General features: G+C 39.9%; 1 protein-coding gene across 15 annotated transcripts in view; it reads left to right on the forward strand.

Annotated features, from left to right (window-relative positions):
• ST3GAL3 (ST3 beta-galactoside alpha-2,3-sialyltransferase 3) overlaps positions 1 to 25,352 on the forward strand; it is a 176,061-nt gene that overhangs the window by 35,125 nt on the left and 115,584 nt on the right. For 6 of the 15 annotated variants that reach the window (XM_051797235.1, XM_051797216.1, XM_051797225.1 and 3 more), the window contains 3 exons: positions 3,953 to 4,000; positions 5,770 to 5,925; positions 14,398 to 14,440. The exons of 2 other annotated variants lie outside the window; for them this stretch is intronic. In XM_051797235.1, the coding sequence (XP_051653195.1) occupies positions 3,953 to 4,000; positions 5,770 to 5,925; positions 14,398 to 14,440 (247 nt within the window). Of the gene's footprint in view, positions 1 to 3,952; positions 4,001 to 5,769; positions 5,926 to 7,393; positions 7,558 to 10,741; positions 11,108 to 14,397; positions 14,441 to 25,352 lie in introns of those variants that run through there. 7 more of the 15 variants (XM_051797250.1, XM_051797283.1, XM_051797290.1 and 4 more) reach the window with 7 other exon arrangements.

The raw sequence follows: 25,352 nt of genomic DNA on the forward strand, positions 1-25,352 counted from the left end.
ATTCTTCTGTTTGGAAACCAGAGTAGTGGAAAAGATATGGCAATCAGTAAGGAGTAGCAGTTAAAGAGCTGTTTGGTGGCCAGAAATGCCTAGAGCTCAGGTGCACAATATATGCAGCAAGATGAGTAATGTAATTTGCCTGTCTTGGGGATGGGGGAGTGTGGTGCAGAGTTAACTGGGCCCTGAGAAAGCTCATGGCTAACAAAACAAACAGGAGGAGGGACCTAAAATGGGGGACACTGGAATGAAAAGTGGGGGGTGTGTGTCAGGAGATAAGGGGTCAGCAACACTTGAAGTGCATCCCTTGCCTTGAAATACAATCAGTTCACATACCTGGATGACTTAGCTGGGCTGTGGTGTAAGTGCAGAAGCAAATGTAGTCACCTCAGATTTGCAGGTTGGGGGGTTTTTTTGACTTCAGGAGAGAAGTATGAAAATCCGGTTGTGTTCCTTCAAAGGCACATTCAGCTCTGTGTCCAGCCTGGAGCATTGTTGGAACTGAGTTTAAATTCGTTCCCGGAGCAGCACTGAGTCTCTCTGCACAGTCTGTGTTGGAGCTCCTGGTTCCTGGATGAAATGGGACCCTTGTGTTTGTTCCAGAGCAGTCAAGCTGCTCTGTAAGCAGGGACTTGGGCAACACTCCTCCACACTCCAAAGGGGCTGTGATACAGTGCATTTGGGTCGCCCTGCACAGCACTGGTTTTTGGGGGATGATGGAACAGATTCATGTGTTGGTCTGATTTGTGATGCTCTGTCTGGATGGTGGGAGGTGAGGAGAAGTGACCCAGAGCATAGGTCCCAATGCAGCTTTAACCCAAAGTTGACACAAAGTGACCCAAAGCAACTTTGCAGTCTGGCTCGTGAGATCTCAGCCATCATTATTCCTGGCACTGAGAGCCTTCTAAATAAGTGAGTGTTTATGCTGTCTTTACTTCTTCTGATGGATTGAATAAGATCCAGATTTACATTTGTATTGTGCTGTATCTTGGGGTTTCCTTATTTTCTTTTTAGAACTGCTGTAGTCACTGGAATAAAGATTGTAGTTAACATAAAAACAAGGTGTAAAAGGCTGGCACTGTGGTGTGTGCAGCCTGAAGCTGTACATATTGGCAAGTCACTGTGTACCATATTCCATGATTTGGGCATAAAGGCTGCCCTTCAGTTAGAACAGGATAAAAAACATCTAAGCTGCTTTGTGGAAGTAGGTAGCTGAGAGGTTGGGGACTGCTCCTTCAGACATGAACACCTCTTGGCACCTAAACCAAGGGCCTGTGTAAGTGGGTATGTTTCACGTTGTGCCTTAATAAGTTTTGAAAGATAAAGCCTTTGAGGATTGCCTTTGAAAGGTAGAGCAGACTCAGGGGCTTGGGGAAAGGCACTGGGCACAGACTGAGCAGCCACTTTGTCTCAGCAAAAAGAAGTCTAGAAAGTCTGGAGGATTTTGAACTGATGACTGGAAGAGATTTGAAGCTAGAAGCAAAGAAACATTTCTTCTTATGTTTGTGAAAGCAGGACTTGGTGTATTTGCAATAAATCTGGCTTGCCTCAAAGAAGAGCTTATTTCCATCAAATTCTGACAGAAATAACCTGTTGTTCTGAATTTGGCTGAATGTGAATAGCTGTCTGGGTAGAAGAAAGGTGACACATGATTATCTTCTCAGCTTTTTTCAAGTTTATAGTATCTTCCCTTTTGAAGTGCTAGTGCCAGAAATAAACACAGTGTTTTAATAAAGATCTGTGGTTTGTGCAATTACTTGTGCAGGTCGAGGGGGAGTTGACTCTAATAGAGGTTATTCACAGTGAATTTGATGTGGAAACTGTGAAACTAGTAGTTGCATGGAGGACTGACTTGGAAAAGGGAGCTTACTTTGCTTGTAAATTAATTTTTTTATATGAGGAAGATAACATTCTTAGTTAAAGGAATGAAATATTATACTATTTTTGTGGGCTGCAATAATGGTATTAATTTGGTTCTTGCAGTGCTTTTCAGCCATTCTTAGATAAGTCCTAATATTTCATGTGCAGTGTTTGAATGCAAAAGATACTGTAGGAAAATTAACAACATTTAAATTTGGCATTAACTACAAAGCAATACTTCATGATGATAAAAATCTCAACAGTTTTTTAAAAGTAAAACCCCACAGAGATACTTTAGAATTGATGGCAGATGAAGTTAATGCAGTTAAAATGAATTAAACTCCTTGCTATTTAGAATAATATAATGATGTCTGAATTTTATTCCCAAAAGAGGAAATACAGTTGTTAAGTCCAGATGGATTTTTGTTTTTACTGGAGTAAGTTTTGAGACTAGTGATATCTTCTTTTTTTAGTGTTACTACCATACCGTTGGAATTGAGACAGCATAGACCTTCTTTTTTTAAATCGTTTTAAACCCAGTTAACAGTCTTACTGTGTTTATTTTGAAAATTAGCACTTTCATATTGAATTTTTAAGAGTTGGAAAATAAGCACGAGGATGATGTACGGTGTAGAGAAGCCAAGGGCTCGGTCCTGTGTCGAGGTATTGTCAGCTGTTACACAGTAACTGTGTCACTGTGATTGTCGCCTGCCCAAATTTGGGGGGATGCAGCAGGAGCTTAAACTCTTTGCAGCAGGCTAAGTCTGCTTGGGCTTTTTGCCTTGCACTGAGGGCTTGCACCTTGGCAGCATTTGTGGTGCTGCAAATGATGTGTGATCAGCTGAGCACATCTGAAACCTAAGTTACAAAGAGAAACGTTCAAGGATTCGATCTGTTAATTTAGCCGAAGCTGAAAGGCAGTTCTGCTGTTGCTGTGTCAATATAAAGCTTCTCTTTCCATAAAATTATTGATCCTGTCGTGGTGGTCTGTTATTTTTTGTGTTTTACTCATTCACAAGCTGTCTCTTAAGTTCTGGACCCAATTCTGCTCCACTGGTAGTGGAGTAGAATTTGGTAGGCTTGCTCCTTCAGTTAGGATTGGCATGAAAATAGATGGCAAACCATGAGGCTTACTACCAAAGTAAGTGTTAGCTTGTCTCAAGTAAGCATAAAGCTGAGGAAAAACCCATGCTGTTGAGCATAATACCATATTGCAGCTCCACTTGGAACAGAACATCAAATTATTACCAATAATTTTGCAAAGATTCCAGGCTGGAAGGGTGGTATACGATGAAAATGAGTGACTGCTGTAGGGGTTTGGACCATGAGGTGAGCTAAGTGCAAGCAGGCAGTAAGGTATTCTGTGTGGCCAAATGTTGTTGCATATATAAAAACTAGGAACTTTAAACCACAATTGACAAAAAGGGTGCCCCATTGTATAAAACAGTGACAAAAAGTATTGGATGTTAGCTGGTGAGCAAGAGTTGTCATTGCAGTCCTGGATAAAGAACTGCTGTGATCCCCAGATGGGGATAAAAGGGTATTGAGTAGAGAGGTTATATTTTCTTGATGCTGAGGCACATGTGCTGCATAAAGGAAAAAGGTGAAGGTTACTGATGAATTGAAATGCACTGAGTTGGGGAACCACTAGTGTGAGTAAAGATGTGGGAATCATGGTGAAAAGTGCAAAGGGCTTGTCTTAGCAAACAGTGTCAGGGAAGAATTGATCATAACAGGCAAGGCCCCTAAGTGGGGACAAAACATTGGTAATACATTTGATAAGAAAAAACTCTCTAGTCCATCAGTCAAAGCATGTTATGATTCAGTTTTGGTAGGGTCAACCAAGCTTATTAGTCATAAAATGAAATTATTTTCAATGAATTGTAGCTACTCCACTGGGTAATGACACTGCATACTCCGTTGTTCTGCCTTTGCTAGATTCCTCTTGTTTTGTCTGGTTGCTGAAGAAGTTGTTCTGCTTCCTGGCAGAAGGGAGCACGAGGCATTACTTAAGCAAAATAACAAAAAAAAAGTTACAGCAGGAAATGGTGCTGAAAAAAAAAGGGGAAAATGAACTTGTACTCTTGTGTTACAGATTCAGTGGTTCTTTCCTTTGACTCCGTTGGACATACAATAGGCTCAGGTACAACATTGTGTTCTTCTCTATCTCCCACCTCATGACAAGGCTTCTACTTAACTGGACATGGTAGCCATGTTGGGAGGCAGGCCACTGAGTCAGAGTTTTGTGGGAATCAACCATCTAGCCAAAGTGGGTAAATAGGTCCTTTCCTAAGTATAGTGGAAGTGTTCAGTTGTAGTGTGACACGAGGATTAACATGCAGGACTCCGTCTGTTCCCCAGCGAGGCAGGTGACCTGGACAGGTTGGTGATGCAGTTTGTGCTTCTCTTCTCATGTCTAAAGGCATTAAGATGATGTCACCCACCAGCTGAAGAAAAACTGTCCCATGCTACAAGGAGAGTTTCTTCTCAGCTAAACAAACATTCGAGTTATTTGGGGAAAGACATCAGGAATGCTTCCAGGAACGAGAAGGTGAAAGAGTCGTAACTAAAAAAAAAAAAAAATAGGGCAAGAAACTTCTTTTTTTTGGGTGGAGATTGACCAGCATTTTCAAACCCCAGGGCAAATCCTTCCCAATCTAATTTCCTTTGGAACCTGAGCCTGACCTTCAGTTAAAGTGAACCAGAAATCAGAAATTCTTTTGTGTTGGGGCCACTTCATTAAATCAGTAACTATCCATTGGGCTGTGTGTAATGCACAAGCTGCAGCCAAGGCACACCACAGTGAGCATGATACTTAATGAAATTCAGTTTACAGCGTATGTATAATGATATATGAAGGGCAAGGGAAAGCCTAAGAATTGCTCTTTTAATGTAAAACCCCTAAACACTTAAAAGATGGGGGTATTTACCGTCTTGCAGAAAAGACAAAACCTTCCCTTGGATCATTTTTTATTTTATCTTACTTGCCAGCCTTTCCTCCTAGATTGATAGGGGAAACATGCTGCCTTCCAACATAGCACCTGTCTTCTGCCTGCACAGTTTGAGAGAGAGCCTGCTGCCTGACACTAACAGCAAAGCTTGAACACATTTCTGATTTACTAACCCCAGAACTACTGGAACTAACTTTGTTTTAAAACACCCCAAATGTTTTCTACTCTCCCCGTATCTTCTTTAAAACCTATATCTGGAAATAGATCTATTCTGGGTGCATGGTCTGATGTGGGAGTATCTCTAGAGTGCCAAGTGGATATGTTGTGTTTATGGCAGGAAGACACCCTCTATTAATTCTCTTTTACTAATTAATACGTTATAGCTGAAGTGTGTTGTTGCCTGCTTCCTTCTGTATTGGGTGATGGTTTCTTTAGTCTGAAAAAGTAGGGAGGAAGTTGCATAGGTGTGAGGTACAAAATCTGTGAGTAAAATTCAGGGAAGGACATCTATGGAGTTAACCATAAATGCTGTGTTATGATACTACCAATAGGAAAGTAAATTTAGTTATGAAAAATAGTTCAACTGCTCTGTGTCTTTTGGATTTCTGTTAATATGGAGGGTGGGAGATAAGCCACTGGACTATCTTGGTGGGTTTTAAAAGCACTGATCTTTGTTCTGCTTGCATTTTGCAGCTCAAGCTTGGATTGGTTAGGATTTAAGACAGTAAGACACGATCTTTTGCAAACCCTTTGCAACAAGACTGAATTTAGTAGTTGAAGGAATATGAAGAAAACTCATATATTTGAGAAGGGAGGCTCAGAAATTTCCAGGAGAGCTGTATGTTTATTGCTTTCATGTTTAGTACTTCGCATTCTCTGTGCTGCAAACTTCACTTTGCTCTGAACTGATATGTGTTAATAAGATGTCAAGATGTGTGATGTCTGTCCAACTGAGGGATAGCTTTCCTTGTTGAACAGGAAGGAGAGAGAGAAAAACTGTGGCTATTGTGCTTCCGCTGTCCAGCCCATCTCACCTTGCTGCAGACCCAGGAAAAGACAGAGCCCAGAAAGAACCCACAGAAACAATGGCAGCTCCAGGCCCAGCCATTCCCAGTAGGTGATGTTTCAGGTTGGGGTAAGAAGGGACTAAGATTGCATACTTTGAAACATAAAATTACGTATACCTTTTTCTTTATTAGTCAAAATTAAACAGCTGAGAATAATAGTCTCCCTGTTAAGACTTCATGCTGCTTAAAACTGGTACTCATTGACTTATATTTGCATATTAAACAACTTCTTAGAATTGCTCTTTGGTACTTGCTAATCACACCATGTGAAGGGCAATGTTTTGTTGCAGCTTCTGTATCTTATTTGAATTGACTGTTTGTCCTTGTCTTGGCTTTCCCCTTAACTTTGTCCCACATGCAAATCTCAGTTTTCAGGGATGCTGAAAATCTGTCCTTATGCAACTCAGATTAATGACACTCTCTGGGTTGTTCTGCATAAACTTTCTGAACCGAGTGCTCAGAAATTCATTTGGCTATGGAGTCTTAATGTCCTGCTTCATAGGAGATGATTAGAGGACGTGCGAGCCAAATGTGCTTGGAGTGAGGCTGAACCGTGAGGTTCATGCCGTGGTCCAGCCTTCACAAAGTCCAGATGTTTTTGTGATTCTCTTCACGGCTGTCCGTTCCCTTGAAAGATAAAGTTTGAGCAGCAGAGATAAGTGTTTCTTGTGATGTCTAGGCCAGTGTTTCAGCTGATACCAGAAAGGAGGGTGTCATGCTCTGAACTTGGGAAAACATTAATCAGGACACATGGTGTTTGAGGAGACCTAGATTTCATTCACTTGCCATAGACAGCTAGTGCTACTTTTATTTTTTCTTCCCTCTCTCATTGCTTTGTTTTATTTTGTTGCTACCAAATCAAACTTTGGACCTTGAAAGTCAGATTTATATCCCTGCTATTTTTGTTCAAGACTTTTTTCCTACCTCCTGTGTCTGAGAGCAAGTTACATTTTTCTTCTCTAAGCCTCACAGGGTAGGAGTGCATTGAATGTGCAACTTTTCCATATACTACTGTGCTTGCTGGAAATACTGAGGTTCTGAACACCTTACAGCTGTAGGCTTATGCTGTTGTTAGACACGTTTGATTGCAGTACTGACCACTGGTTCAAAGCAGATGTTCTCACTGCAGGCTTAAAAGATGCTAGTTCTAGCATCACAAGCTGCCAAGTGTGATCTAGGTCTTGTTCAAATTGTTCAAATACATTAACTTTTCTGTTGTTATTGCTTTTTTTCTATTCAATTTAATTATTAACCCTTATCGAAAGTTTGATTTGATTTATGCAAAGAAGACAGATCTTTACACTTTGGTTTAGAGTAGCATATCTGCTGCAGCTCATGTGCTTGTGAAAGCCCACGTTTCCAGATGCTGAGTTCACAATGATGGTGGAGTAATCATCTGAGAATTTAAATCTGTGCTTATTTAGGAGTTTGCTGCTAGTGGTTGCTTATGTCAAAGTCCTTAACTATTTTAGGAGAAGCTGTGAGAACTATGAAGGAAACTTTCTCTGTTTTGTTCAGCTGCTGAAGATGCTCAGATAACCATTTTGTGAAGGATGAGAATAACCCTGTGTCTGTCCTCCCGAGTGCAGCTCCAGAGTGAATTTGGTGACTGCTTGCCTACATTTTGGATGGAGAGTGGTATGGATGGAGGCCAGGAATAGAAATACAACTGAAACCACGAGGTATCAAATTGGTAGAATAGTAATAGATTACTAGTATAAGAGAAAAAATGTTGGTGACTTGCAGAAGATTCCTCACTGTTCATTTGCTTTCTCAGTGTGACTCTGATAGTACAGATGGCTACAATCTCAAACTCTGATATTTCCCAGATTTCCAGGTTAGTGGAAATTAATTTAGATGTTATGTTAATTAGTAGGAGTTGTGAGGTCAGTGTTCTTGATTTGAGAAAAGCAACTTAAATTTGAGTTTGGAGCTGATGTGGCTCTAATGTGTTGGGTTTTTTCCCCCTAAATTGCATTTCTAACTGTGTTTATTACAGTAATTACATGTGGTAATGATGGGAAAAGAGAGATGAACTTACTCTGCTGCATTTTTCTGCATTCCTGTAAAGCAGAAAATAAATGGGAAATATTACATATTTTCTCTGCTGGTTTTTTAGTGGCTCTATTCTGCAAAAATCCTTTTCCCCTTTCATTTTTGATTAATGAAGTTCTGCTTCATTCTTTATTTCTTTGAGCTGTAGACTGTGGGAGCTGCTTGAATCTTTGCCAGTGACTGTCATGAAGCAGTTGCACAGTCCTTATGTGGCTTTGCCAGCATGTTCAGTATCATCTGTCTTCTTATTAGTGCTGTGTTCCACCAATTGAAAATACAGCTGTGAATGAGCTGAGGTGCAAATGCCAAGAAGCAGCTTTAAGAATACGTCAAATTAAAAGTATTTCAATGCGATTTTTCTCTCTCATGTGGCATCTTCTCTGCCTCAAGTCAGTACATCCTGTAAGTCACTAAAAGCCAGTATGGATTATTGCTTTGTTAATATTGTTCTTGACTTTTATTAGGTAATACGATACAATTTATGGAATAAAGAGTATGTTGGAAGACTCAGTAGGGCAGCATTAACTCCATGGGCCAAGTGGATTCATGGTAGTAAATGAAACTAATGCTTAGCAAAGGTTGCAGTCTGGCTTGAAACAGATGACTCTCTGGGAAAAGCAAAAGGGCATATGCAGTTCATAGGAGGAAATGTTTCATCTTCTTATTGGAATCTTTCCGAAATTCAGCTTAAAGCAGTCAGTTGCTTTGCTACCTTTGGAGGTTGCTACAGTTTTATTGGGAAAACCAGTTGTAAGGAGATATATACTCCATGTTAAGGTAACCAGAGCCTTTTAAAATGTAATATCCCAGAATGATGTCTTCTTTGGTTTACTGTGCCTATGTTGGAGGTAAGACAAGCAGGCAGAAGATCTTCCTGATGGATGACCCATCCAGCACTACCAGCAAGTGACTGCTTACTTGTCCTTTCTATGCCTGGGGGATGAACAGTGTAGTTGCAGTGTCTAATGGAGGAGACCCCTCTGGTGTGTTGCTTTCCTCAGGCTGTAAAGGCTGGGTCAGGTGACTTTGGAGGCCCCAGTCAGGAATTACAGGGGGGAAAAACCAAACCAAACCACCCTGAAGGTGTAGTGGTAGAAATTACTTCCTTTTGCTGCTAAATCAGAAACACTTAGGTGTCACCAGGGCATGCAGGGCTTTGTGACTGAAGACACATTTCTTCCCATCCCGCTTTGAACTCACAGGTTTGTGTTTCAGTTGTGCTGATAGTGCTTGGTGTATCGATTTCCACTAAATATGGCTGTTTTCAGCAGGTGCAGTACTTGGAAAATGAATATTGAGCTTGGTGCAGCAGGATTGACATCTTTAGACAGTTTGCACAGTCTGTGAATATAGAGAATAGATGTGGAGTTTCAAGTTTTGCTGAAAGAGTAGTTTAGCAAACCCTTTTGCTCCCCAGGAAAGAAAAAAAAAAAAAAAAGGAAACCTAAGTGAAGCTACATTAAAGTTTTTGAAGAATTAATTTTTTTTCACACATGGTGGAAATGTCAAATGTGGAGATGGTTCTACACAGGCATAGATTGGTGAGGTACACTTCTGTTGCTGGGCAGCAAGGGCCAAGCACTGAGCTTTACGGGTATCAGTTCTGCTGCTTTTATGTATTTTTATGGAGCAGGGAAAGGCATGAAGGACTGAGCTTTGTCTTGCCCATTTTCTTGGTGTTCTCCTTGATGTCACTTGGACAAACCTGGGGAAAAAGGTTGTGAAGTGTGTATGCAAAAGAGTAAATGGGGGTGAGAAGGAAACTGGAACACAGACATGCATATAGTCTGTGCAGGACTGTGTTGAGGAGCCCAGGTGGCCTCAGCTTTGCTACTTATGAACTTGGCTTTTCACTCTTTTTTTTATTCCCCAGTTATTTAAGTAGCCTCAGAAGATAATGCTTCCATCAGTAAATTCCATCACTGACGGGGTTAAAGTGAAAATCCTTAGGAAAGGATGCAACATTAAGTCTTTGTTTATCCAGTACTGTGATTGTTCCTCAGTAATCCTGAGTGGTATTTTTTTAACCCTGGAATAAAAGGTTTCTTTTGTCCTTTTCAGTTGATCCATTTAACATGAACTTTTTTTCATTAATTCTTTCTTGTCTCTTGAGTTCTGGCAGAATTGCTTTACATCAGCTGAACTTTTGTAACTGTCCATATGTGTTTTGTCAGACCAAGGTGAATGTGATGCGTTTGACCTTTTTTCATTGCAGAGTAAATAATTTTACCTGTGACCTTTGCCACAGATGTGGACAGTGGCCAAGGCTCAGTCCACTTGGAGCCTCAGTTCTGCAGAGACCAAACTGCACTGGACAGGATGAAGTGTATCAGGGTGGTCTGAGCTTTTCTTGGTAGGACTTCTGTCTCTTGAAAATCATACTGATTTCTTTGACAAACACAAACATTTTGAATAAAATCGCTAAAATTGAACCTTTCTACCTTCCCTCCTGTACTTGCAGTTACCAGTTAAACACAGAACTAGAACTGCATATAGCCTGTCTTTATAAAAAATAATTAGTTTTCTATTTCTGTGGACAAAGTTATTTGTGCTGTTCTATGTAGCTGTCTGCTAAGAGGAATAGTTTCAAGTCATCAGTGAAATTGGTTATATGTAGTTTGAAAAGATAAAACCAGTTAATTCCCGCATTGTTGATTTCAGATTAGTAGCATAAGGGGAAAATTTTATCCATTTTTCTTCTGTGTAGCTATATTGACTACAGATGCAAAAGGCAGTTTGAAAACTTGATAGATACTGTACACAGTGCTTTATGGCTTCCTGGGTGGTCTGCATGGAGTTTACAGACATTAGACAATGCATTTCTCACTGGCCTGGTAGTTGGATTTCTGTTGGATACTTGGGAGAAATTCCCATGCTAATGCCAGCATTGAATTGGGCACAGGATTTGCATCATTTTTAGAAATTGCTATGCTTGGCTGTTCTTCTGTTCATATAATCACAATTACATGCTTCATTATGAAGTTGTTTTCAGTTGTCAGATTCTTATTCAATTCTGACCTTCCCGGAAATGTAGAAATGCATTTTGTTGCTGACCTTAGATGACCTCTTGTTCTTGTGGGGCATGATGAAGCTTCATTTCCCGTGTTCACTCATTTCTGTCCTTCTGTACACTGCTGGACCACACTGTCAACTGAGATCTGTAGCTTCCCAGCCCAGGTGAGTGTGGTCCTTAGATTGCATTGTGCTCTTTTAATAATGTTGCTTTTATTTCTCATGAGCCTTTCAGCCTTTTGTGGGCTGGTAACATAAAGCCTCTATCAGATTCTTCCATGATGCTCTTCCATTAGATGTGAACTAAGTCCTTTATTGCCTTTACTCATTTTTTGCATTAAAAATAAATCCTTTGCCACACAACCACATATAGGTGTCTTGTCTGGAAATCGATGGGTCAGACGTGGCCTTGGCTGGATCAGTCCTACCAGCATGGTTAGATCTGAAGGGAGTTCTCCAGAAGTGTAACTCTTGGTGGCTCTACATTGTCCTTCAGTGCAGAGACCCCCTCATGGTGGGAGCATGAGGGAGTGTCATTATGATGATGATGGTGGAGGCCAACATCAAACCACAGTTAGCACAGTCAGCTGGCCCAAGCTAGTTTTTGGTGGAGATGCTGGAGTATTTTTACCTTGTCCTCTCTAACTGTTTTGTGCTGTTTTGTCTAATATTCCGGCTCTTCTTTGTCCCACTGTGTGAAAAAGAGGGGAAATGTTTTTGTGTATCAAGCGATTAACTTGGTGAGTAAAGGCTTTAAACTAAGGTGCTGGGAGGAGAAAGCAACCTATAGGTTAGAGAACAGAGAGGTGACGTGAGTGCCAAGGCAGGCTCTTGCCACCTCTGTTTTCAAGGGAGGAAAGGGTAGGAGTGGGACTGCCCCTTCCTCAAGCTGTGAGTTATGTGCTCGGTCCCTCTCCTGTCACCATCACACCCTGACCAAACTGTGTTTTAGATTCAGCTGTACTTCAGTTTAGTGGGTCTGTGTTTCATCTTGTTTTAATTTAAATACATAACTCCAGACAAGTATTGCCTTGCCTGCAGCTGGGCTATATGTGTTTGGCTTTCTCCAGATATTTGGGGCTTTATCTGTCTTTTGTGAATCCAGACCACTTACAGCCAGAATGAGAGCTGACTTTTGGCCCCTGTATTCGTAGAGATACAACTAAATGACATTAGTAGTCTGTAACGAGACTGATTTTTGCTGAAAAGGAAGGTAACTTTGGCTCTGTAATTTTAGAGGGTCCTAGTGTCTTTCCTGGGGGGGCAGCATGTGATAGAGATTCATTTCCAAGGTAATAGTGATACTGATTTCCAAAAGTGTCAGTGAGTGTGAGATGGTCCGTGGTGAGGGCAGCATTCCTCTGCCTGCAGTAGCTTGCACATCTCACCAGCCAGTGAGAGGAAGGAGCTTAGTTGCTTCTGATTTAATGTTACAGCTTGAAAGGATAATTTACACCCTCCTGAAAAGCAGGAACACACCTGTGCTTCTGGCTTGAAACTGGAAGTGTTATTTTGTTTTGTTGTAGTTCGTACATCTCTTGGAAAGTACCCACTGCAAGGTAGTTGACATATAATTTTATAAGATTACTTTATCCCTCTGTCAGTAACAATCAGAGAACATCAAAACTTTAAACCTAGGGAAGGTAAAACTCACGTGAGAAACAAAAGGTAAATCTTGTGAAACATTGCAATGGACTCTGTCATCTGTGGTGCTTAGACTTCAGCATGGATGTGTGTTCTGGTGCTTTGGTTGCAAAGCTCATGAAGTGCTGAGTTAGTAGAAAGCCCAGGATGTTGTTGTAGTTATGAGGTGATATAATCTCTTATTGCATTTCCTCTTTTTGTATTTCCTGTTGGGAAGAAGGGAATGTTGGCTTGAATGAGATAAGACTGGTGGCAGGTGGGTCAGTGGCTGTAGATGCTTTTAAAAAAATAATGATACAAAAAAAAAATCTCTTTTGCTGTTGGCTCACTATGGATGTTGTTTTTGGGAGTCAGGAGGGTTAATAAAAATTGAAGGCATATTTCTTTTTCTGGAATGGATACCTTCCTATGCACAATCCTACATGTGGAGGAGGTAAGGTTGGACAAGACGTAATTTCTTGTGGGAGGAATGAGGTGGGAGGAAGTTATGACAAAAGCAGCACATGAGGGAAACAAGACTGTCAGCACATGGAAGGTGGAGGAGAGAGGCACAGGTGCATTTCTAACGTCAAGTACAGCAGGGATGGTGGGTGGCACCCGGGTGCTGGCAGAGAACAGACAGTATGTGCCAATATCGAGTGCACACGTGTTCTGCAGCTTCTGTTACCTGAGTTATGTCAAATATAACACTTCCCTCAGGAATTAAATCTTAATGGGATTGAAACCATTGGCACAGTTTACATTGACCTATCTGGTGAGATGGTTTTGTCTCAGGTACTTTGGTTTAGGCTTTCCTGCTCTGCCGGTAAGTGATGATGTGAAAAGCTTGTGATCTTCTGCGGTAAAACTACTGCAGCAGAAATTCTGGGGGGATCTTGTGAGGAAAGCAATCTGCTGTATTTCTAGTGAGCTCTAAAAGCTTAATAGAATTTTTTTTCATGTTGTTTCTTTTAATACACCCGGATTGGATTATCTTTTGCTTTTCTGTTTGTATAATTTTTTTATTGTATGTAGTGAGACCCAGCAGTTCCCAGTGTGAGAAGGCCACTGAGCTTAACCCAGTGAAAGGACACTACACCTTTTACTTTTTCTTGTACATCTCACATGAAGTCCAGTATCTCTCTTTTTTGTGTCAAGTGTTTGATTTACAAGATCACAATATATTCAAAGATACTGAATGCTAAGCTTACATTATACAGTTAAGGATGTTATGAGTGATGACTTTGTTTCTGTAGCTGTCCCCTGTTTGTAGCATAAACTCATTTTGCGGTTTCCTATTGAACAACATCTGAACTTGAAGCATTTTTGCCACCATGAGTCACTTACTTTTGAAGAAGGGCTGCTTGATTACGAAGTTGTGTGTTGGAATAGACAAGGAATGAAGAAAAATTTGAAAGCTCTACCATGTCTGAACTTAGGAGGAATGTTTGTCATACAAATTAGTGGCAAAATTATTTGTACAGCAAACAGAAGAACTTTGTTTATCACTGCATGAGTGGTTTCAGTAATGCTTTGTTTTTATGACTACACATAGCTTGATTGATTCTGGTGATTTCTAAATTAATGATTACCCATATGTTCTCTTGCTTAGTATTTCGTGGAGATTCAGAAATGTTAATTTGGGAATACCTTGAAGTAACAATAATCTGTATTAACAGCTGCTAGTGACTAGAAATTACGATATAGCTATTTTCAGTTAGAAATAATTATTATCCTTCCATGAGGACTTGCAACTTTTTGGTTTTGATGCTTTTTGCAGAGGAGACACTTGCAGTTTTTTTGATAATGTGTCCCTTCCTTTTGTTTTACAGAATATGACAAGCTGGGCTTTCTCCTGAATCTGGACTCCAAATTGTAAGTAGAACAGTAGGACTCTTCTTCATTTCTGTAGTTACAGCTTTCTGTTGTAAGCAACTTTTATGTCACCTGGGCAGCTGGCTCAGTGGACTCTCCACTTCTACCTGAGACAGCCAAGTCCTGCAGCAACCTGGCAATTATGACTCCTTTCCTTGCACTGGGCTCTGCAGGCCAGCTTGGGTTGTGGATCACAGTCATTAATGCCTTAATAAGTGATCAAGAGGCTATAAATACCCACCTGAAGCCATGACTGTCAGTCTGCTATAGATATCCTACTGTTAATCTTCCAAATGAAAATTGTATTAAACACTGGAAAGCAGAAGGAACGCGAATCTGCAATTTGCTGGGATGCTTAGAAGTTTATATTTCCTTTCCTCTTGTTTCTTTAAAGATGGATACTACTATTTTTGCTTGTAAACTAGAGTGGAAAGAACCTCAACACGAGGCAGGGACCACTCACTGTGTTGGAAGAACAACGCGGTGCTGAAGGATGATGATACTCCTCGTGCTTTTTGCCAGAACTCAAATCAAGACTGACCTCTTTAACACTAGGGGTCAGTAGCGACCCTGTTTCTGAGGTCGGCAGCCTTGCGGTAATTTTGGCGTTGGGAGCAAAAAGTCTCTAAAAACCTACCGCTTGAAAAGGCACAGAAGCAGTCTGTTGGCTTTGAACGACTGGAGAACGCGTGCCCTGCGCCATGTGTCGTGTTATTATAAACCCCATTCTTAAAGTTTTGAAAATTTCGTGGTACTTGTAGGGTGTAACATTTTGAGTTTAGTCTTGCTGAATTGCTTGGGAGCTTCCATAATGGAATAAAAGCCTCATAAGTGTGTCGGGAACTGCTGTTTGCAGAACATGAGAAAGTCTCTAGGTAGGAGCTTCTTTTACAGAGGCAGCTGGATACATAAGCTCAGTTATAGTAACATATGGCAAAAAGGTAGCAGAACATGTATGAGAAGGAAGGGATATTGATTATTTATTTATTTATTTTCCCCCTGAAGGCCCTGGATCTCATTCAGTGGGCAGGAAGGATGGTGTTGACTGCATGAATAGTTTCTTTCTGCTCTCATCTAGTGTAGTGTTTTCTGCAGTTTTTGTAGGGTGCTGTCTGGAACCTGTACTGGTTACAGAGTTACCAATTTTCTTTATTGAACTTTCTGTGTTGGGCCATCCTTGTGATTTAGAGGCACTAGTGTATGTACCTGTACAACACTGTGGGGTGAGATGATACATTATCTTAAATTTATACATGTAGAAGTCAAAGCAAAGAGATTAATCCAAAATTGTGGAATGGGTAAGTAACCTTTGAGTGGATGTCTTGGTGTTGGTAAGGGAAAAATGTTTTATAGGTTTTTAAGTGGTCTGATTGGTTTTTTCCAGGCTGTTTTGTGTATTTTGTAATGTTCAGTTCATTGAACGTGCCCTTTCACTGTCCAAACACTGTTGGTGTATCCACCTGTGCTGTGTCCAAACCACTGCTTCAGTCTCACTCTTCGTACTCCTCCTTCATGCACTACCCTTTTCTTTGTTGCTTTTACCAAGTCCCACTGAGTCTTCCTTCCCCTGAAGCCTCTGTTACATCCTTTGCTGACTTACCTGTTTGATTACAGCTCTCCAAGACATGGCCTGCTCCTTCTTGTACTTACAGTATGGGGCCAAGTGAAGTTTTTACCTGCTGGAGGGCTTCCAGAGCCCTGATTTATTTTCTTAAAACCTCCCCATGATAAAAACTCTCCAGTATTTTTGATTAAAGAACTGTTTCGTTGACTACTTAAAAAAATATCTTCATATAGCACCCTAAATGTGCATGTTTGCTTTTCAAAGCCCTAGAGTTAGTTTCTAGAAAGACTTGTAAAAAATCAGCACGATTAAAATAAATATTATGAAGTGGCTTAAGGAACAAAGAAAGCAGGTATTGTGCCTAGGTGAAATCACTTTTTTTTAACTGCAATGGTCCTTTGTTGGTTTTTGGTTGGCTTTTTGTTTGTTTGTTTGTTTTTCTTTTGGTTGTTGTTTATTTGTTTCTTCCGTGTAATGAAAGCTGTCCCTGCTTTGAGAATAGACCTGATGACCTACAGAGTTCACTTCCAACCTGAATTATTCTATGACTTTTTTTTTTTCTTTTTGATACCAAGGAAGGTAGAAAATAGCTGAAAATACCACAAAACATACCAAATCAATTTTGAAAGAAAAATGGGTGACAGTCTGGGGGACTTCTGCTACCATTCCACAAGTTCAGCTTGTGTGGTCAGGGTGCCAAATATGTTTTCTAAGTTCAGACTGAATTCAGTGGAACTTAGTTGTAAAAAAATACTTCCTGTTACTCAGTCAAGATGGTACCATCATAGAAGCACTTTCTGGTTAAAAAAAAAGTTGGTTGGAGTTGAAAGGGATAATATGTTCTGCACTGATGACTTTGTTGGCAGAAATAATTTAATTACATCTGTTGTTCTGATATAATTGTTCTGGTGGAATTTTGCCATAGATCATAACTTTATAGGGTTCACTTAATTGACAGCATGTGAGAATCTGTGTGACTTGGAGCACTGAGGGCAACAATTAAGTTTTCTTCTTTTTTTTTTTTCTTCTTAATCTTTCATTTACTCAAAAATCTGTTGCTGACTGTGTTAGTTGATGTTGTTGTAACTAATGACCTGGAAGACTAACATTTTCTACAAAGGTAGATCTGCATGAAAACTTAAGTGCTCTGACTTGCATTTTAAATGACATACAGAGGAAAGTGTTTGATATAATTAAGTAGTTATGTGTCCTTTTGCCTTTGCAGCTTTGGTTTTTTTCATGCATTGCTGCTTTAGTGTTCTCTACCCCGAGGATGCCCAGGACATGTTATTCAGATGTAGTACAGTCTGCTGTGGTTACAGGAATGTAATGGTTCTGTTCACTGGTTCTCCTTGAGTTCATGGAAATGGTAATGGAACCAGATTTGTTCACTTTGGAAAGAAAATCTGCCAGAAGCACTTGAAAAGTGATTTCTGTGGGAACTGTATGTCTGATGGATGCTGTTATGGGCAGGAATCTCACGTGGAAGGGGATTGGCCAGTTTTAAAGATACTGTATGGATGCTTCATGGAAATGGCTGGTTCTGAACAGTCTTGTTGGGAAGGAGAATACTAAGATGGAATATGCTTCCTTTCTGGTGCCTGTGCTCTTCTTTAGAAAGCCTTTTAGCTTCTAAAGGGCAGGATGATCAGGTGGGGATTGTTAATGACATACAGGATGAACAGAAAGCCGAGGACTTCTGTGGGCAACACAGTTTATGAATTAGTTGTTCCCTTAGTCAAAACAAGACATAAGGCTCCTTGGGACCAGATCAGTGAAAAAGATCTGTTGCAAGAGGAGTTTATCCTTTAGTCATGCTTGTACATACCAAAATTTAGAGTGTCAAAACAAAATGTGCACAAAGTATGGGAAAGGCCAGTTGCATCAGTTCCTCCCAGGTAAAGAGGTTTCCCAAGCAGCAGAGCCACATAACCTTTTTTAAACCTATAAGAATAAAATCAAATATTTACTGATTGTGTAGAGAAAAGCATTTATACAAAAAATACGATACAATTTGCAGGTCTTCGTTCTCAGAGGGACCGGTAGTTCCTGAACAACTTAAAGCCATCAATCACATTAGTGACTCAGCCAGTGGATTACTAGGTGCCACCAAATGCCAAGATTTGCAGTCACTTTCTAACATCTGTGCTTGGCAATGAGTTGCATGCTTTTGTTATTCTCAAATATTTATATTGTAGTAGTTCTTTGAGGCTGACCAGGTCTTAGAAACAAGAGTCTCATTCACTACAAATTCTGAATCATTCCCTGAGCAGAATCTATGTTTGCATTGAATTAAATGAGATTTCCTAAGGAGGATCAGCATATGAACATGTAGTTAATTATAGACTGTATTTAATGCTTATTAAGTGGGCCAAGCTGAAGGTTGCATGGTTGTTCTTTGTTCTGTCACTTAGTACTCTCTGAATACTTGGTTTAGTGACCTTAAGGATTGCTTTGAGTTTGCCTTGGCAGATCACAAATGCAGATTCACTTGGCAGATCACAAATGCAGATTCACTTGTCTTGAGCATATCAGAAGTTCCTTTTTTGTAAAAACCCATGTGATTTGAGGGCTTTTCCCTCGTTGTTGCCCTTGTGTTTCTCTGCCAGCTTTCCTTCTTACTCTGCTGGTGTGCCATTTGCTCGGTGAGATGGAAGCTAGTGACTGCTGCTTCTGTCCTTGTTTCAAACTCATCCTTCAGAAAACACTTTCAAAGGTATTTTGGCAGTTTTAGATTGGCAATTTGGTGCTTCTAAACAACAACCAGAAGAAAGCTCAGCTTGGGAGCTTGGTAGATCTTTTCACCTGCTGCCACAGTCAGGTCAAAACTTTGGATGTCAAAATCTCAGCTGATGAGTGATGAAAGAATCTTCCCAGGGTTTGACTTTGACTGGCAAAGAACCACTCCTTCATAAAGTTTTACAAATGTTAGAAGATATGCTTTAGCTTCCTGGAATCATTCCACACTTAAACAAAAAGACAGTGGGTATTATAATGTTTTAACTTGAGAGGGGATTTTTTTTTTTAAGGTAGAAAAAGGCAAAAAAAAATTACTACTCATCTCAATTAGAAAAATGGCTATGAGATCAATATTGTTGACCACAATAACGTGATACTAACATATTATGTAAGTACACTATATTAACTATATGGTATATATTTTATATTGTGTACTTTGGGAATTTTTAGGCAGTACTTAATTAGGAATATTTTTTTCCAGTGGACTCTGTGTTTTGCAGGATGTTTTGTGATTCTGTGTATTTACATGTTTCTTCATTATTATAGAGTAGATTTGGGAGGTGCAACAAAGATTTTTTGAATATTCGTGATGATTTCAACTTTGTTTTAAAAAGAAAAGACAAAGAAATTGAGGCTTTGGAGAGGGGGGAGAAAAGCCAGAAATAACAACCTTCACCCTGCAAACTCAAATGAAACTTGATCTAGACTTTGAAAGACCATAAAAATGGAGGGAACTTGGGCTAGGGAAACACACAGATTGGGTTACTTATGTTTGTTGAAATTTCTTTACTTCAGAGCTTCAGTGATGAAGAACTGAAACAGAGCCCCTTCCCCTCATTTTCTTTCTAGGCTGGGAGGTTGCTTTGAAATTGTTTGTGTCTATGTGTGGTACTTTGCCATTAAACACTGTAAAAATAAGCAAGAAACGTGTTGGAATGCTGGACTTTCCCAATGCCTGCTGCTGTGGGATTTCTTTCTGCCCTGTTTTTTTTTTCCATTTGTCTCCTTGTATTCCTGCAATCCTGAAGGGAGGAAAAATGAAAAGAAGCAAGAAGTCCCAATGATGTCCCTTCCTGCCCAGGCAGGATAAGAGTGTCTCTCATGGGCTAAGTGGAAGGATTCTGACCATCACAACCAAAGGTGTCCTGATGCTTTTTCTGCAAGATTATTTCAAGTCTTAGCATGCTTTATTACATTGGTATTTTCCTGGCAATTGGTTATTTATTTCTCTTTCATTTCAGACTTTTAATTTATCTCCTTCTACCTAATCTCTTCCGTTCTGTACTAATTGTTTGAGCACTTGAAATATTTAAGAAAATGAACTGTAGCTATTTGTAGCAGTTCAGTTACCTGGCTGTTTGTTGTTCATCCATCAAACCTCACACATTTGGGTGAGATGTAACTGCCATCCCTGTTTTTGTTTTGCTCTTCTTAGTTCAGTTCAGTTTGTTTCAATTTTGATCCTTTGGTGTTCTCATAAGGACTTCCCATGTGAGTCTTTGTTTTGTAGCTTTGGGATTCCTGTGTTAGACACAGTCTCAGTTGATGAAGAAGATAAAGACTGTAGAACTCACAATCACTGGCAGCTTAGATAGAACTGATTCATTACGTGGTTTGTTAAGTGCAAAAAAAAAGTCAAAACTTTGTTTGGTGCCTTTAAAAGGGCCAGTTTCCTGAAGCTGGAAGTAATTATGAACCAAACCATGTGGGAAAAGGAAGAAATATGAATGGCTGGGCATTGTTTAGAGCAGTTTTATACTGTTAGACCCCAAAGTTCAGTTTCATAAGAAAGAAATGTTCATGGAAAAATAATTCTATCAAGACTGTAAGGAGAGGCAGTGATAATGTATTTATAGAAAAGGTAGAACTGTGCAGTAGATGCATAGGGTTTTGTTCTGTTTGATGAGGGGAAAAAAAGTGATCTCCTTAGTAGCAACAACAACATTTCAAGCAGTAGACACCTAAGCTTGTGTGCTTTAGAATTGGTATGCCTGGACAACATTCTTGAAAGAATTTCTAAAGAAGTAGTAGAGGACTTTTTGGACTACTAGAGATTATTAATAAATCTTCAAACACTAGGAGTTCTCCATATCCTTGGCAGAAAGTTGATGTACAAATATTTTAAAAGGGAATGACTCACAAGCTTTTCAACCCATTTTTGATTCTGAGAACAATAACATATTGACCAATATGAGTTTCCACAGGAAAAAAAAAAGTAATACATATAGTTCGAATTAATGTGTATATTAAAAAATTAGCACTTTTTTTAGATGGGCTTGTTCTTCATGTGAATGTCTGTGAAGGTGCCTGTTGTGTGAGACTGATTTCTTTCTTGGTATGTTCCTCTTAGGTCTGGATTTGTATATTTTGTGTTCTTCTAACTAGTCAAACTAGTTGTATAAAAACTGGGAAATCTCAGTTCTTTTTTTATCCTGTACCTGTAAGGTGGAATGCTTGCTTTGCTTATAATTCTTCACCATAGTAGCATTAACCTAAACTAACAAATGGTTATTTGTTTCCTGGGGTGGATATGGTTACAACTAATTAACTTCACAAGTTTCTACCGTTGTTTGAGCAAAAATTTTTACAGTTGTTGCATTTATAAAAGGCTAAATTTCCTTTAGTAGCAAAACTCAACTCAGGGAATATCTAATAGCTCGTAAATGGCTCGGAGATTCTCCTGTTGCTTTATCCTCTTGGGAGAAGAGAACATAAAAAGTCACACTTCATGTTCTTCCTTCAGATACCTGTTCTAAAACTCAGAGATAAATTATTTCAGTTTTGGCCACCTTCTGCACTGGTGAGCTTGTTAGGCTTCTAGTTACTGAATATCTTCCAACAAAGACTTTCTTGCTCTGTGAATAACTTAGGAAAATTGAATGGGTTGGGCTAACTAAGCACTGATCATTCCCAAAACTTCAGTTAAAGAGTTAGAAATACTGCTAGATGTTCTGAGGGATCGCAGGTTTTGGTAAGGATTTATGTTAAAACACTGGCTTTCATAATTTTATATTTTATATTATTTATTTTTATATTATTTATATTATTTATATTATTTTATATTATTCATTCATAATGAATAAAGCACCAGCACACATTGTGGAAACAGGTGATTTGTTGCTGCCTGTCTTGAACCAAAGCAGTTGTGAGCAAATTGTTAAACTTATGCAAGAGCTGCCTCTGAAAATCCCGAAGGTAGGAGCATGATCTCCAAGCATCAGCTCTTCTGTACCTGCCTGGCCGGCAATGTTCCACCTCCAAAGAGAAATCTACTCCTTTTTGTTTCCTCTTGGAAATGTTTTGGGGAAACCTCATCTGATGGTTGAATGGAAATCAAGGGTATTCCAGCAGGCCGACATTATCCTGTTTATCGAGGCTGCCTCTGAAGCATGTCACGTACTCTGAAGGACACACTTGCTATGATATCCAGACACAGCTTGGGTGTCAGCTTATGTCAGCCCCTGATTTATAAGCTGGCTCTGAGGAGGTTTTGTAAATGGCTATATGGGAAGAGACAACTTATTCTGCTTGGTCTGCCTCTGTCTTTGTCTTCAGCATTGCTACGATGTGACCAGAGACAACAGAGCTTTGCTGTCAGCCTGTGCCAAGAAAGCCATACAGACATTTTAAGAATACGTAGTAGGTCATCAAGGCAGGGAAGAGTTTGGTGGAACAAACACATACAGGCTTCTTGCGTGCTGAGGAAGGACAGTAAAACCAAGACATACTTTGAACAGCTGTGATTAGCATCTGTTAGGTAAGAAAACAATATTTCATTTATGCTGAAAGAATGCAAGAAGCCTTATTGCTGTGCTTGAGAAGAACTGTCTAGCAGAAGAGAGGGATGTGATCTTCCAGGCTGGGACACCATGATCCTTAGCTTTCTACAGATATGATAGGCTAGAGGAACTCAGGGTGGGAGAGGCCAAAGGAACCCTGTCAAATATAATCCAGAGGGATATTTTACTTTACTTGTTCTGTTCCCAGTTTTAAGAGGGTAAACTTGACAGTAAGTCTTTATTCTACTGTTTAAAACTGTTCTAGGACTGAAGGACAAGCTAAGTTTTTCTTAGGTTGATGAATTTAGAATATGCTTTTTCCTTCAGGAAGCATGATGTTGCTGATAGCATCCTTGAGAAGTCTGCCCTGAAAAAGGACCCCAGACCTGACAAGGACTGGTGGGAGAGGTGGTGGTGTGTTATGCCCATTGCAGTGAACAAAACATGATGAAGGCTACTTTGCAGCAGGAAGGTTAATTACAGCTATGTCTGATGTGCCTTATTGGGGAAGGAGCTGTGTAGCAGCTGTTGCTGTAAGATGGTTTTGAGGTTACGGATGTTTGAATTAGATTATGAGGCTGAGATGAGGTTTTCTCTAGTTGCTTTTGAGAAAACCAAGCAATTAGATTAACTTTAATGAAATATTTTTTCTGCTAACATTACACTGGAGCTCATGTGATTCTTTCTCAGTTCACAGCAGAAATAAAAACAGGCAAAAATGCTACTCCTGACAGTAGCTGCAGCCCCAGTCCTGCTCTGAGAAATGAGAATCAGGACCACAAAGGGAGGGACAGAAAACTGACAGAACATGTATGTGTTGTTTCTGCCTTGTCTGCCATGCAATCTGTTCCAACTTGTTAAAGAAGGATAAACTGAAAAGCCAACAAACAGTGTTTTTGATTTGCATATTGAATGTGTTTGGATACTTCTGATTGATTTCAGACCTTTTAAATCTTGCTTAGAAATATCTTCCCCCTGGCTCTTTAAGGGGATTAATCTTGAAGACCTGAAAAACTCTGAGCAGTGTCCTGTACAGCTGCAATACGTTTAGTGCCTTCCTCCTGCCCCTTTTCATCCTCTTTTAGTGATCCTTTTTTACTGAAGGCAGAAATCCCCAAAAGGTGGTTGTGTCATTGGGCTGTTTGAGTCAGGGGCTCTGATCCGTACAGGAGTCAAAGCTGTATTTTATTATCATGAAACTTAGGCTCAGGTGATTTTGTGAAGTGTTGCTATTTTGATGAATTAACAAGGAGGAGAGGGTAGGATTTACCCTGTTGAAAAGAGAAACTTATTTTATTGCTCATCCCTAGAGCTCTCCTTTAGCCTGTTCACCAAACATCTTGGAAAAAACACTTTGTCTCTCTCTCTCTCTCTTTCTCTTTTGGAAAGCCACAAATAACCTGTTTTTGATGTAGGGCTGATTCAGTGAAGGTGATACAAGATGAAGGAAGGTCTGATTAATTGGGCTGTTCACAGTTCTTTGAGACAAACTTTATTCAGTTCCCTGACTCATGGTGGTTACCTGTGCTAGTTTGGATGTTGGTTCCATGGCCTTTTCAGGCAAGCAGCTGCTCTTTGAAGTGAAGAAGAAAGAAATAAAAAAGCAGTTATCTTAGCAAAATAGCATTCACTAGAACAATGTATGGAGATAACAGGAGGGTTTTTTGATCTCAGTGGTTCTGCAGCTGTTCTTACTGTTAAAGGTTCTGGCTATTGTTTATTTTCCCTAAAGCAGTTTGGATTTTTGTTAGTTTTGTGAGGGTGCTTTCAGTCACAGTATGTGCAAGGGTTCCTCCAGGTCAGAGTTATGTTCTGTATTTACAGCAAGGTTTCTGGAGGGAACATTTTTCCTCCCAATATGTAGCCTTCGTTTTCTTAAGGCTTCAGTGTGGTACTTATTAGATTAATTGCTGTCTGCCTGAATTCATGGCATCTGTATCTAATATAGGTCAGTGAAGACAGCATTTTTTTGGACTACTGCTTCAGAAAGAAGAGTAAGAGAGATTCAAAGCCTCATGACTATGTACAGCATTTTGTAAAACTACTGTTAAACCACATTCCCCAATTGTGAGGTCACCTCTGCATCCCATCTAAAGCAATTTATTCACTGACCAGTGGTTTTTTCCTCTCAATTTCAGTCCAGCCTGGGGGGGGGGGGAAGCATCCCTGTCAAGTCGTCTTTTTCCTTGTTTTAGAGGAGTTAAGTTGTTATTTTTTCCCAGGCTGTTCAGACCTTCCAAAGAAAGTTTAAAGGGCAGCCTTTATCACCCTTACCTCTGCAAAGTCACCAAAGAAACTGAAAAGGCAGGGTGTTGTGAACAGTTCTTGTTAAAGATTTGCATTTCTCTCAGGTAGCTGATTTTTCCAAGTGGGATTTATTCCCCTAAGGTTTGGTGTGCCAGTTGCCTGTGCAGTAGATCTGCTACTGCAACAGAAAGGCTTGAACTTCCTTTGTAGAAAATAGAAATGACCAGACCAAAGATTCACCTGCTCCTATGTCTTGTCCGAAAATACTCCCTATTGTTTAGGGAGGGAGAAAAATGCACGACTGTTGAAGCAGTGTCACTCTCCAGGTTCCAAAGGGAGGAAGCTTTGGTATTCCCAAGTTGGGGATGCTGTTAGACCTTTTTAGTTTTGATCCCATCTATACATCTGGCGTCTTTAACCTACTGACGTAAAGAAATCTGCATGTTATATGAAAGAAGTGCTTCCTTTTGTCTGTTTTGCTGTCTTTAGGATAATTTTGCTTGATGCTCCAGTGATATGGGAAATAGTAAATAATAAATCACTGCTGATATTTTCCATATATTCTGCTGTGCTAGTGTGCTCT

Source organism: Manacus candei, unplaced genomic scaffold (assembly GCF_025592945.1).
Source record: "Manacus candei isolate 608988 ecotype Guabito, Panama unplaced genomic scaffold, ASM2559294v1 h1tg000005l, whole genome shotgun sequence".
Lineage (NCBI taxonomy): Eukaryota > Metazoa > Chordata > Aves > Passeriformes > Pipridae > Manacus > Manacus candei.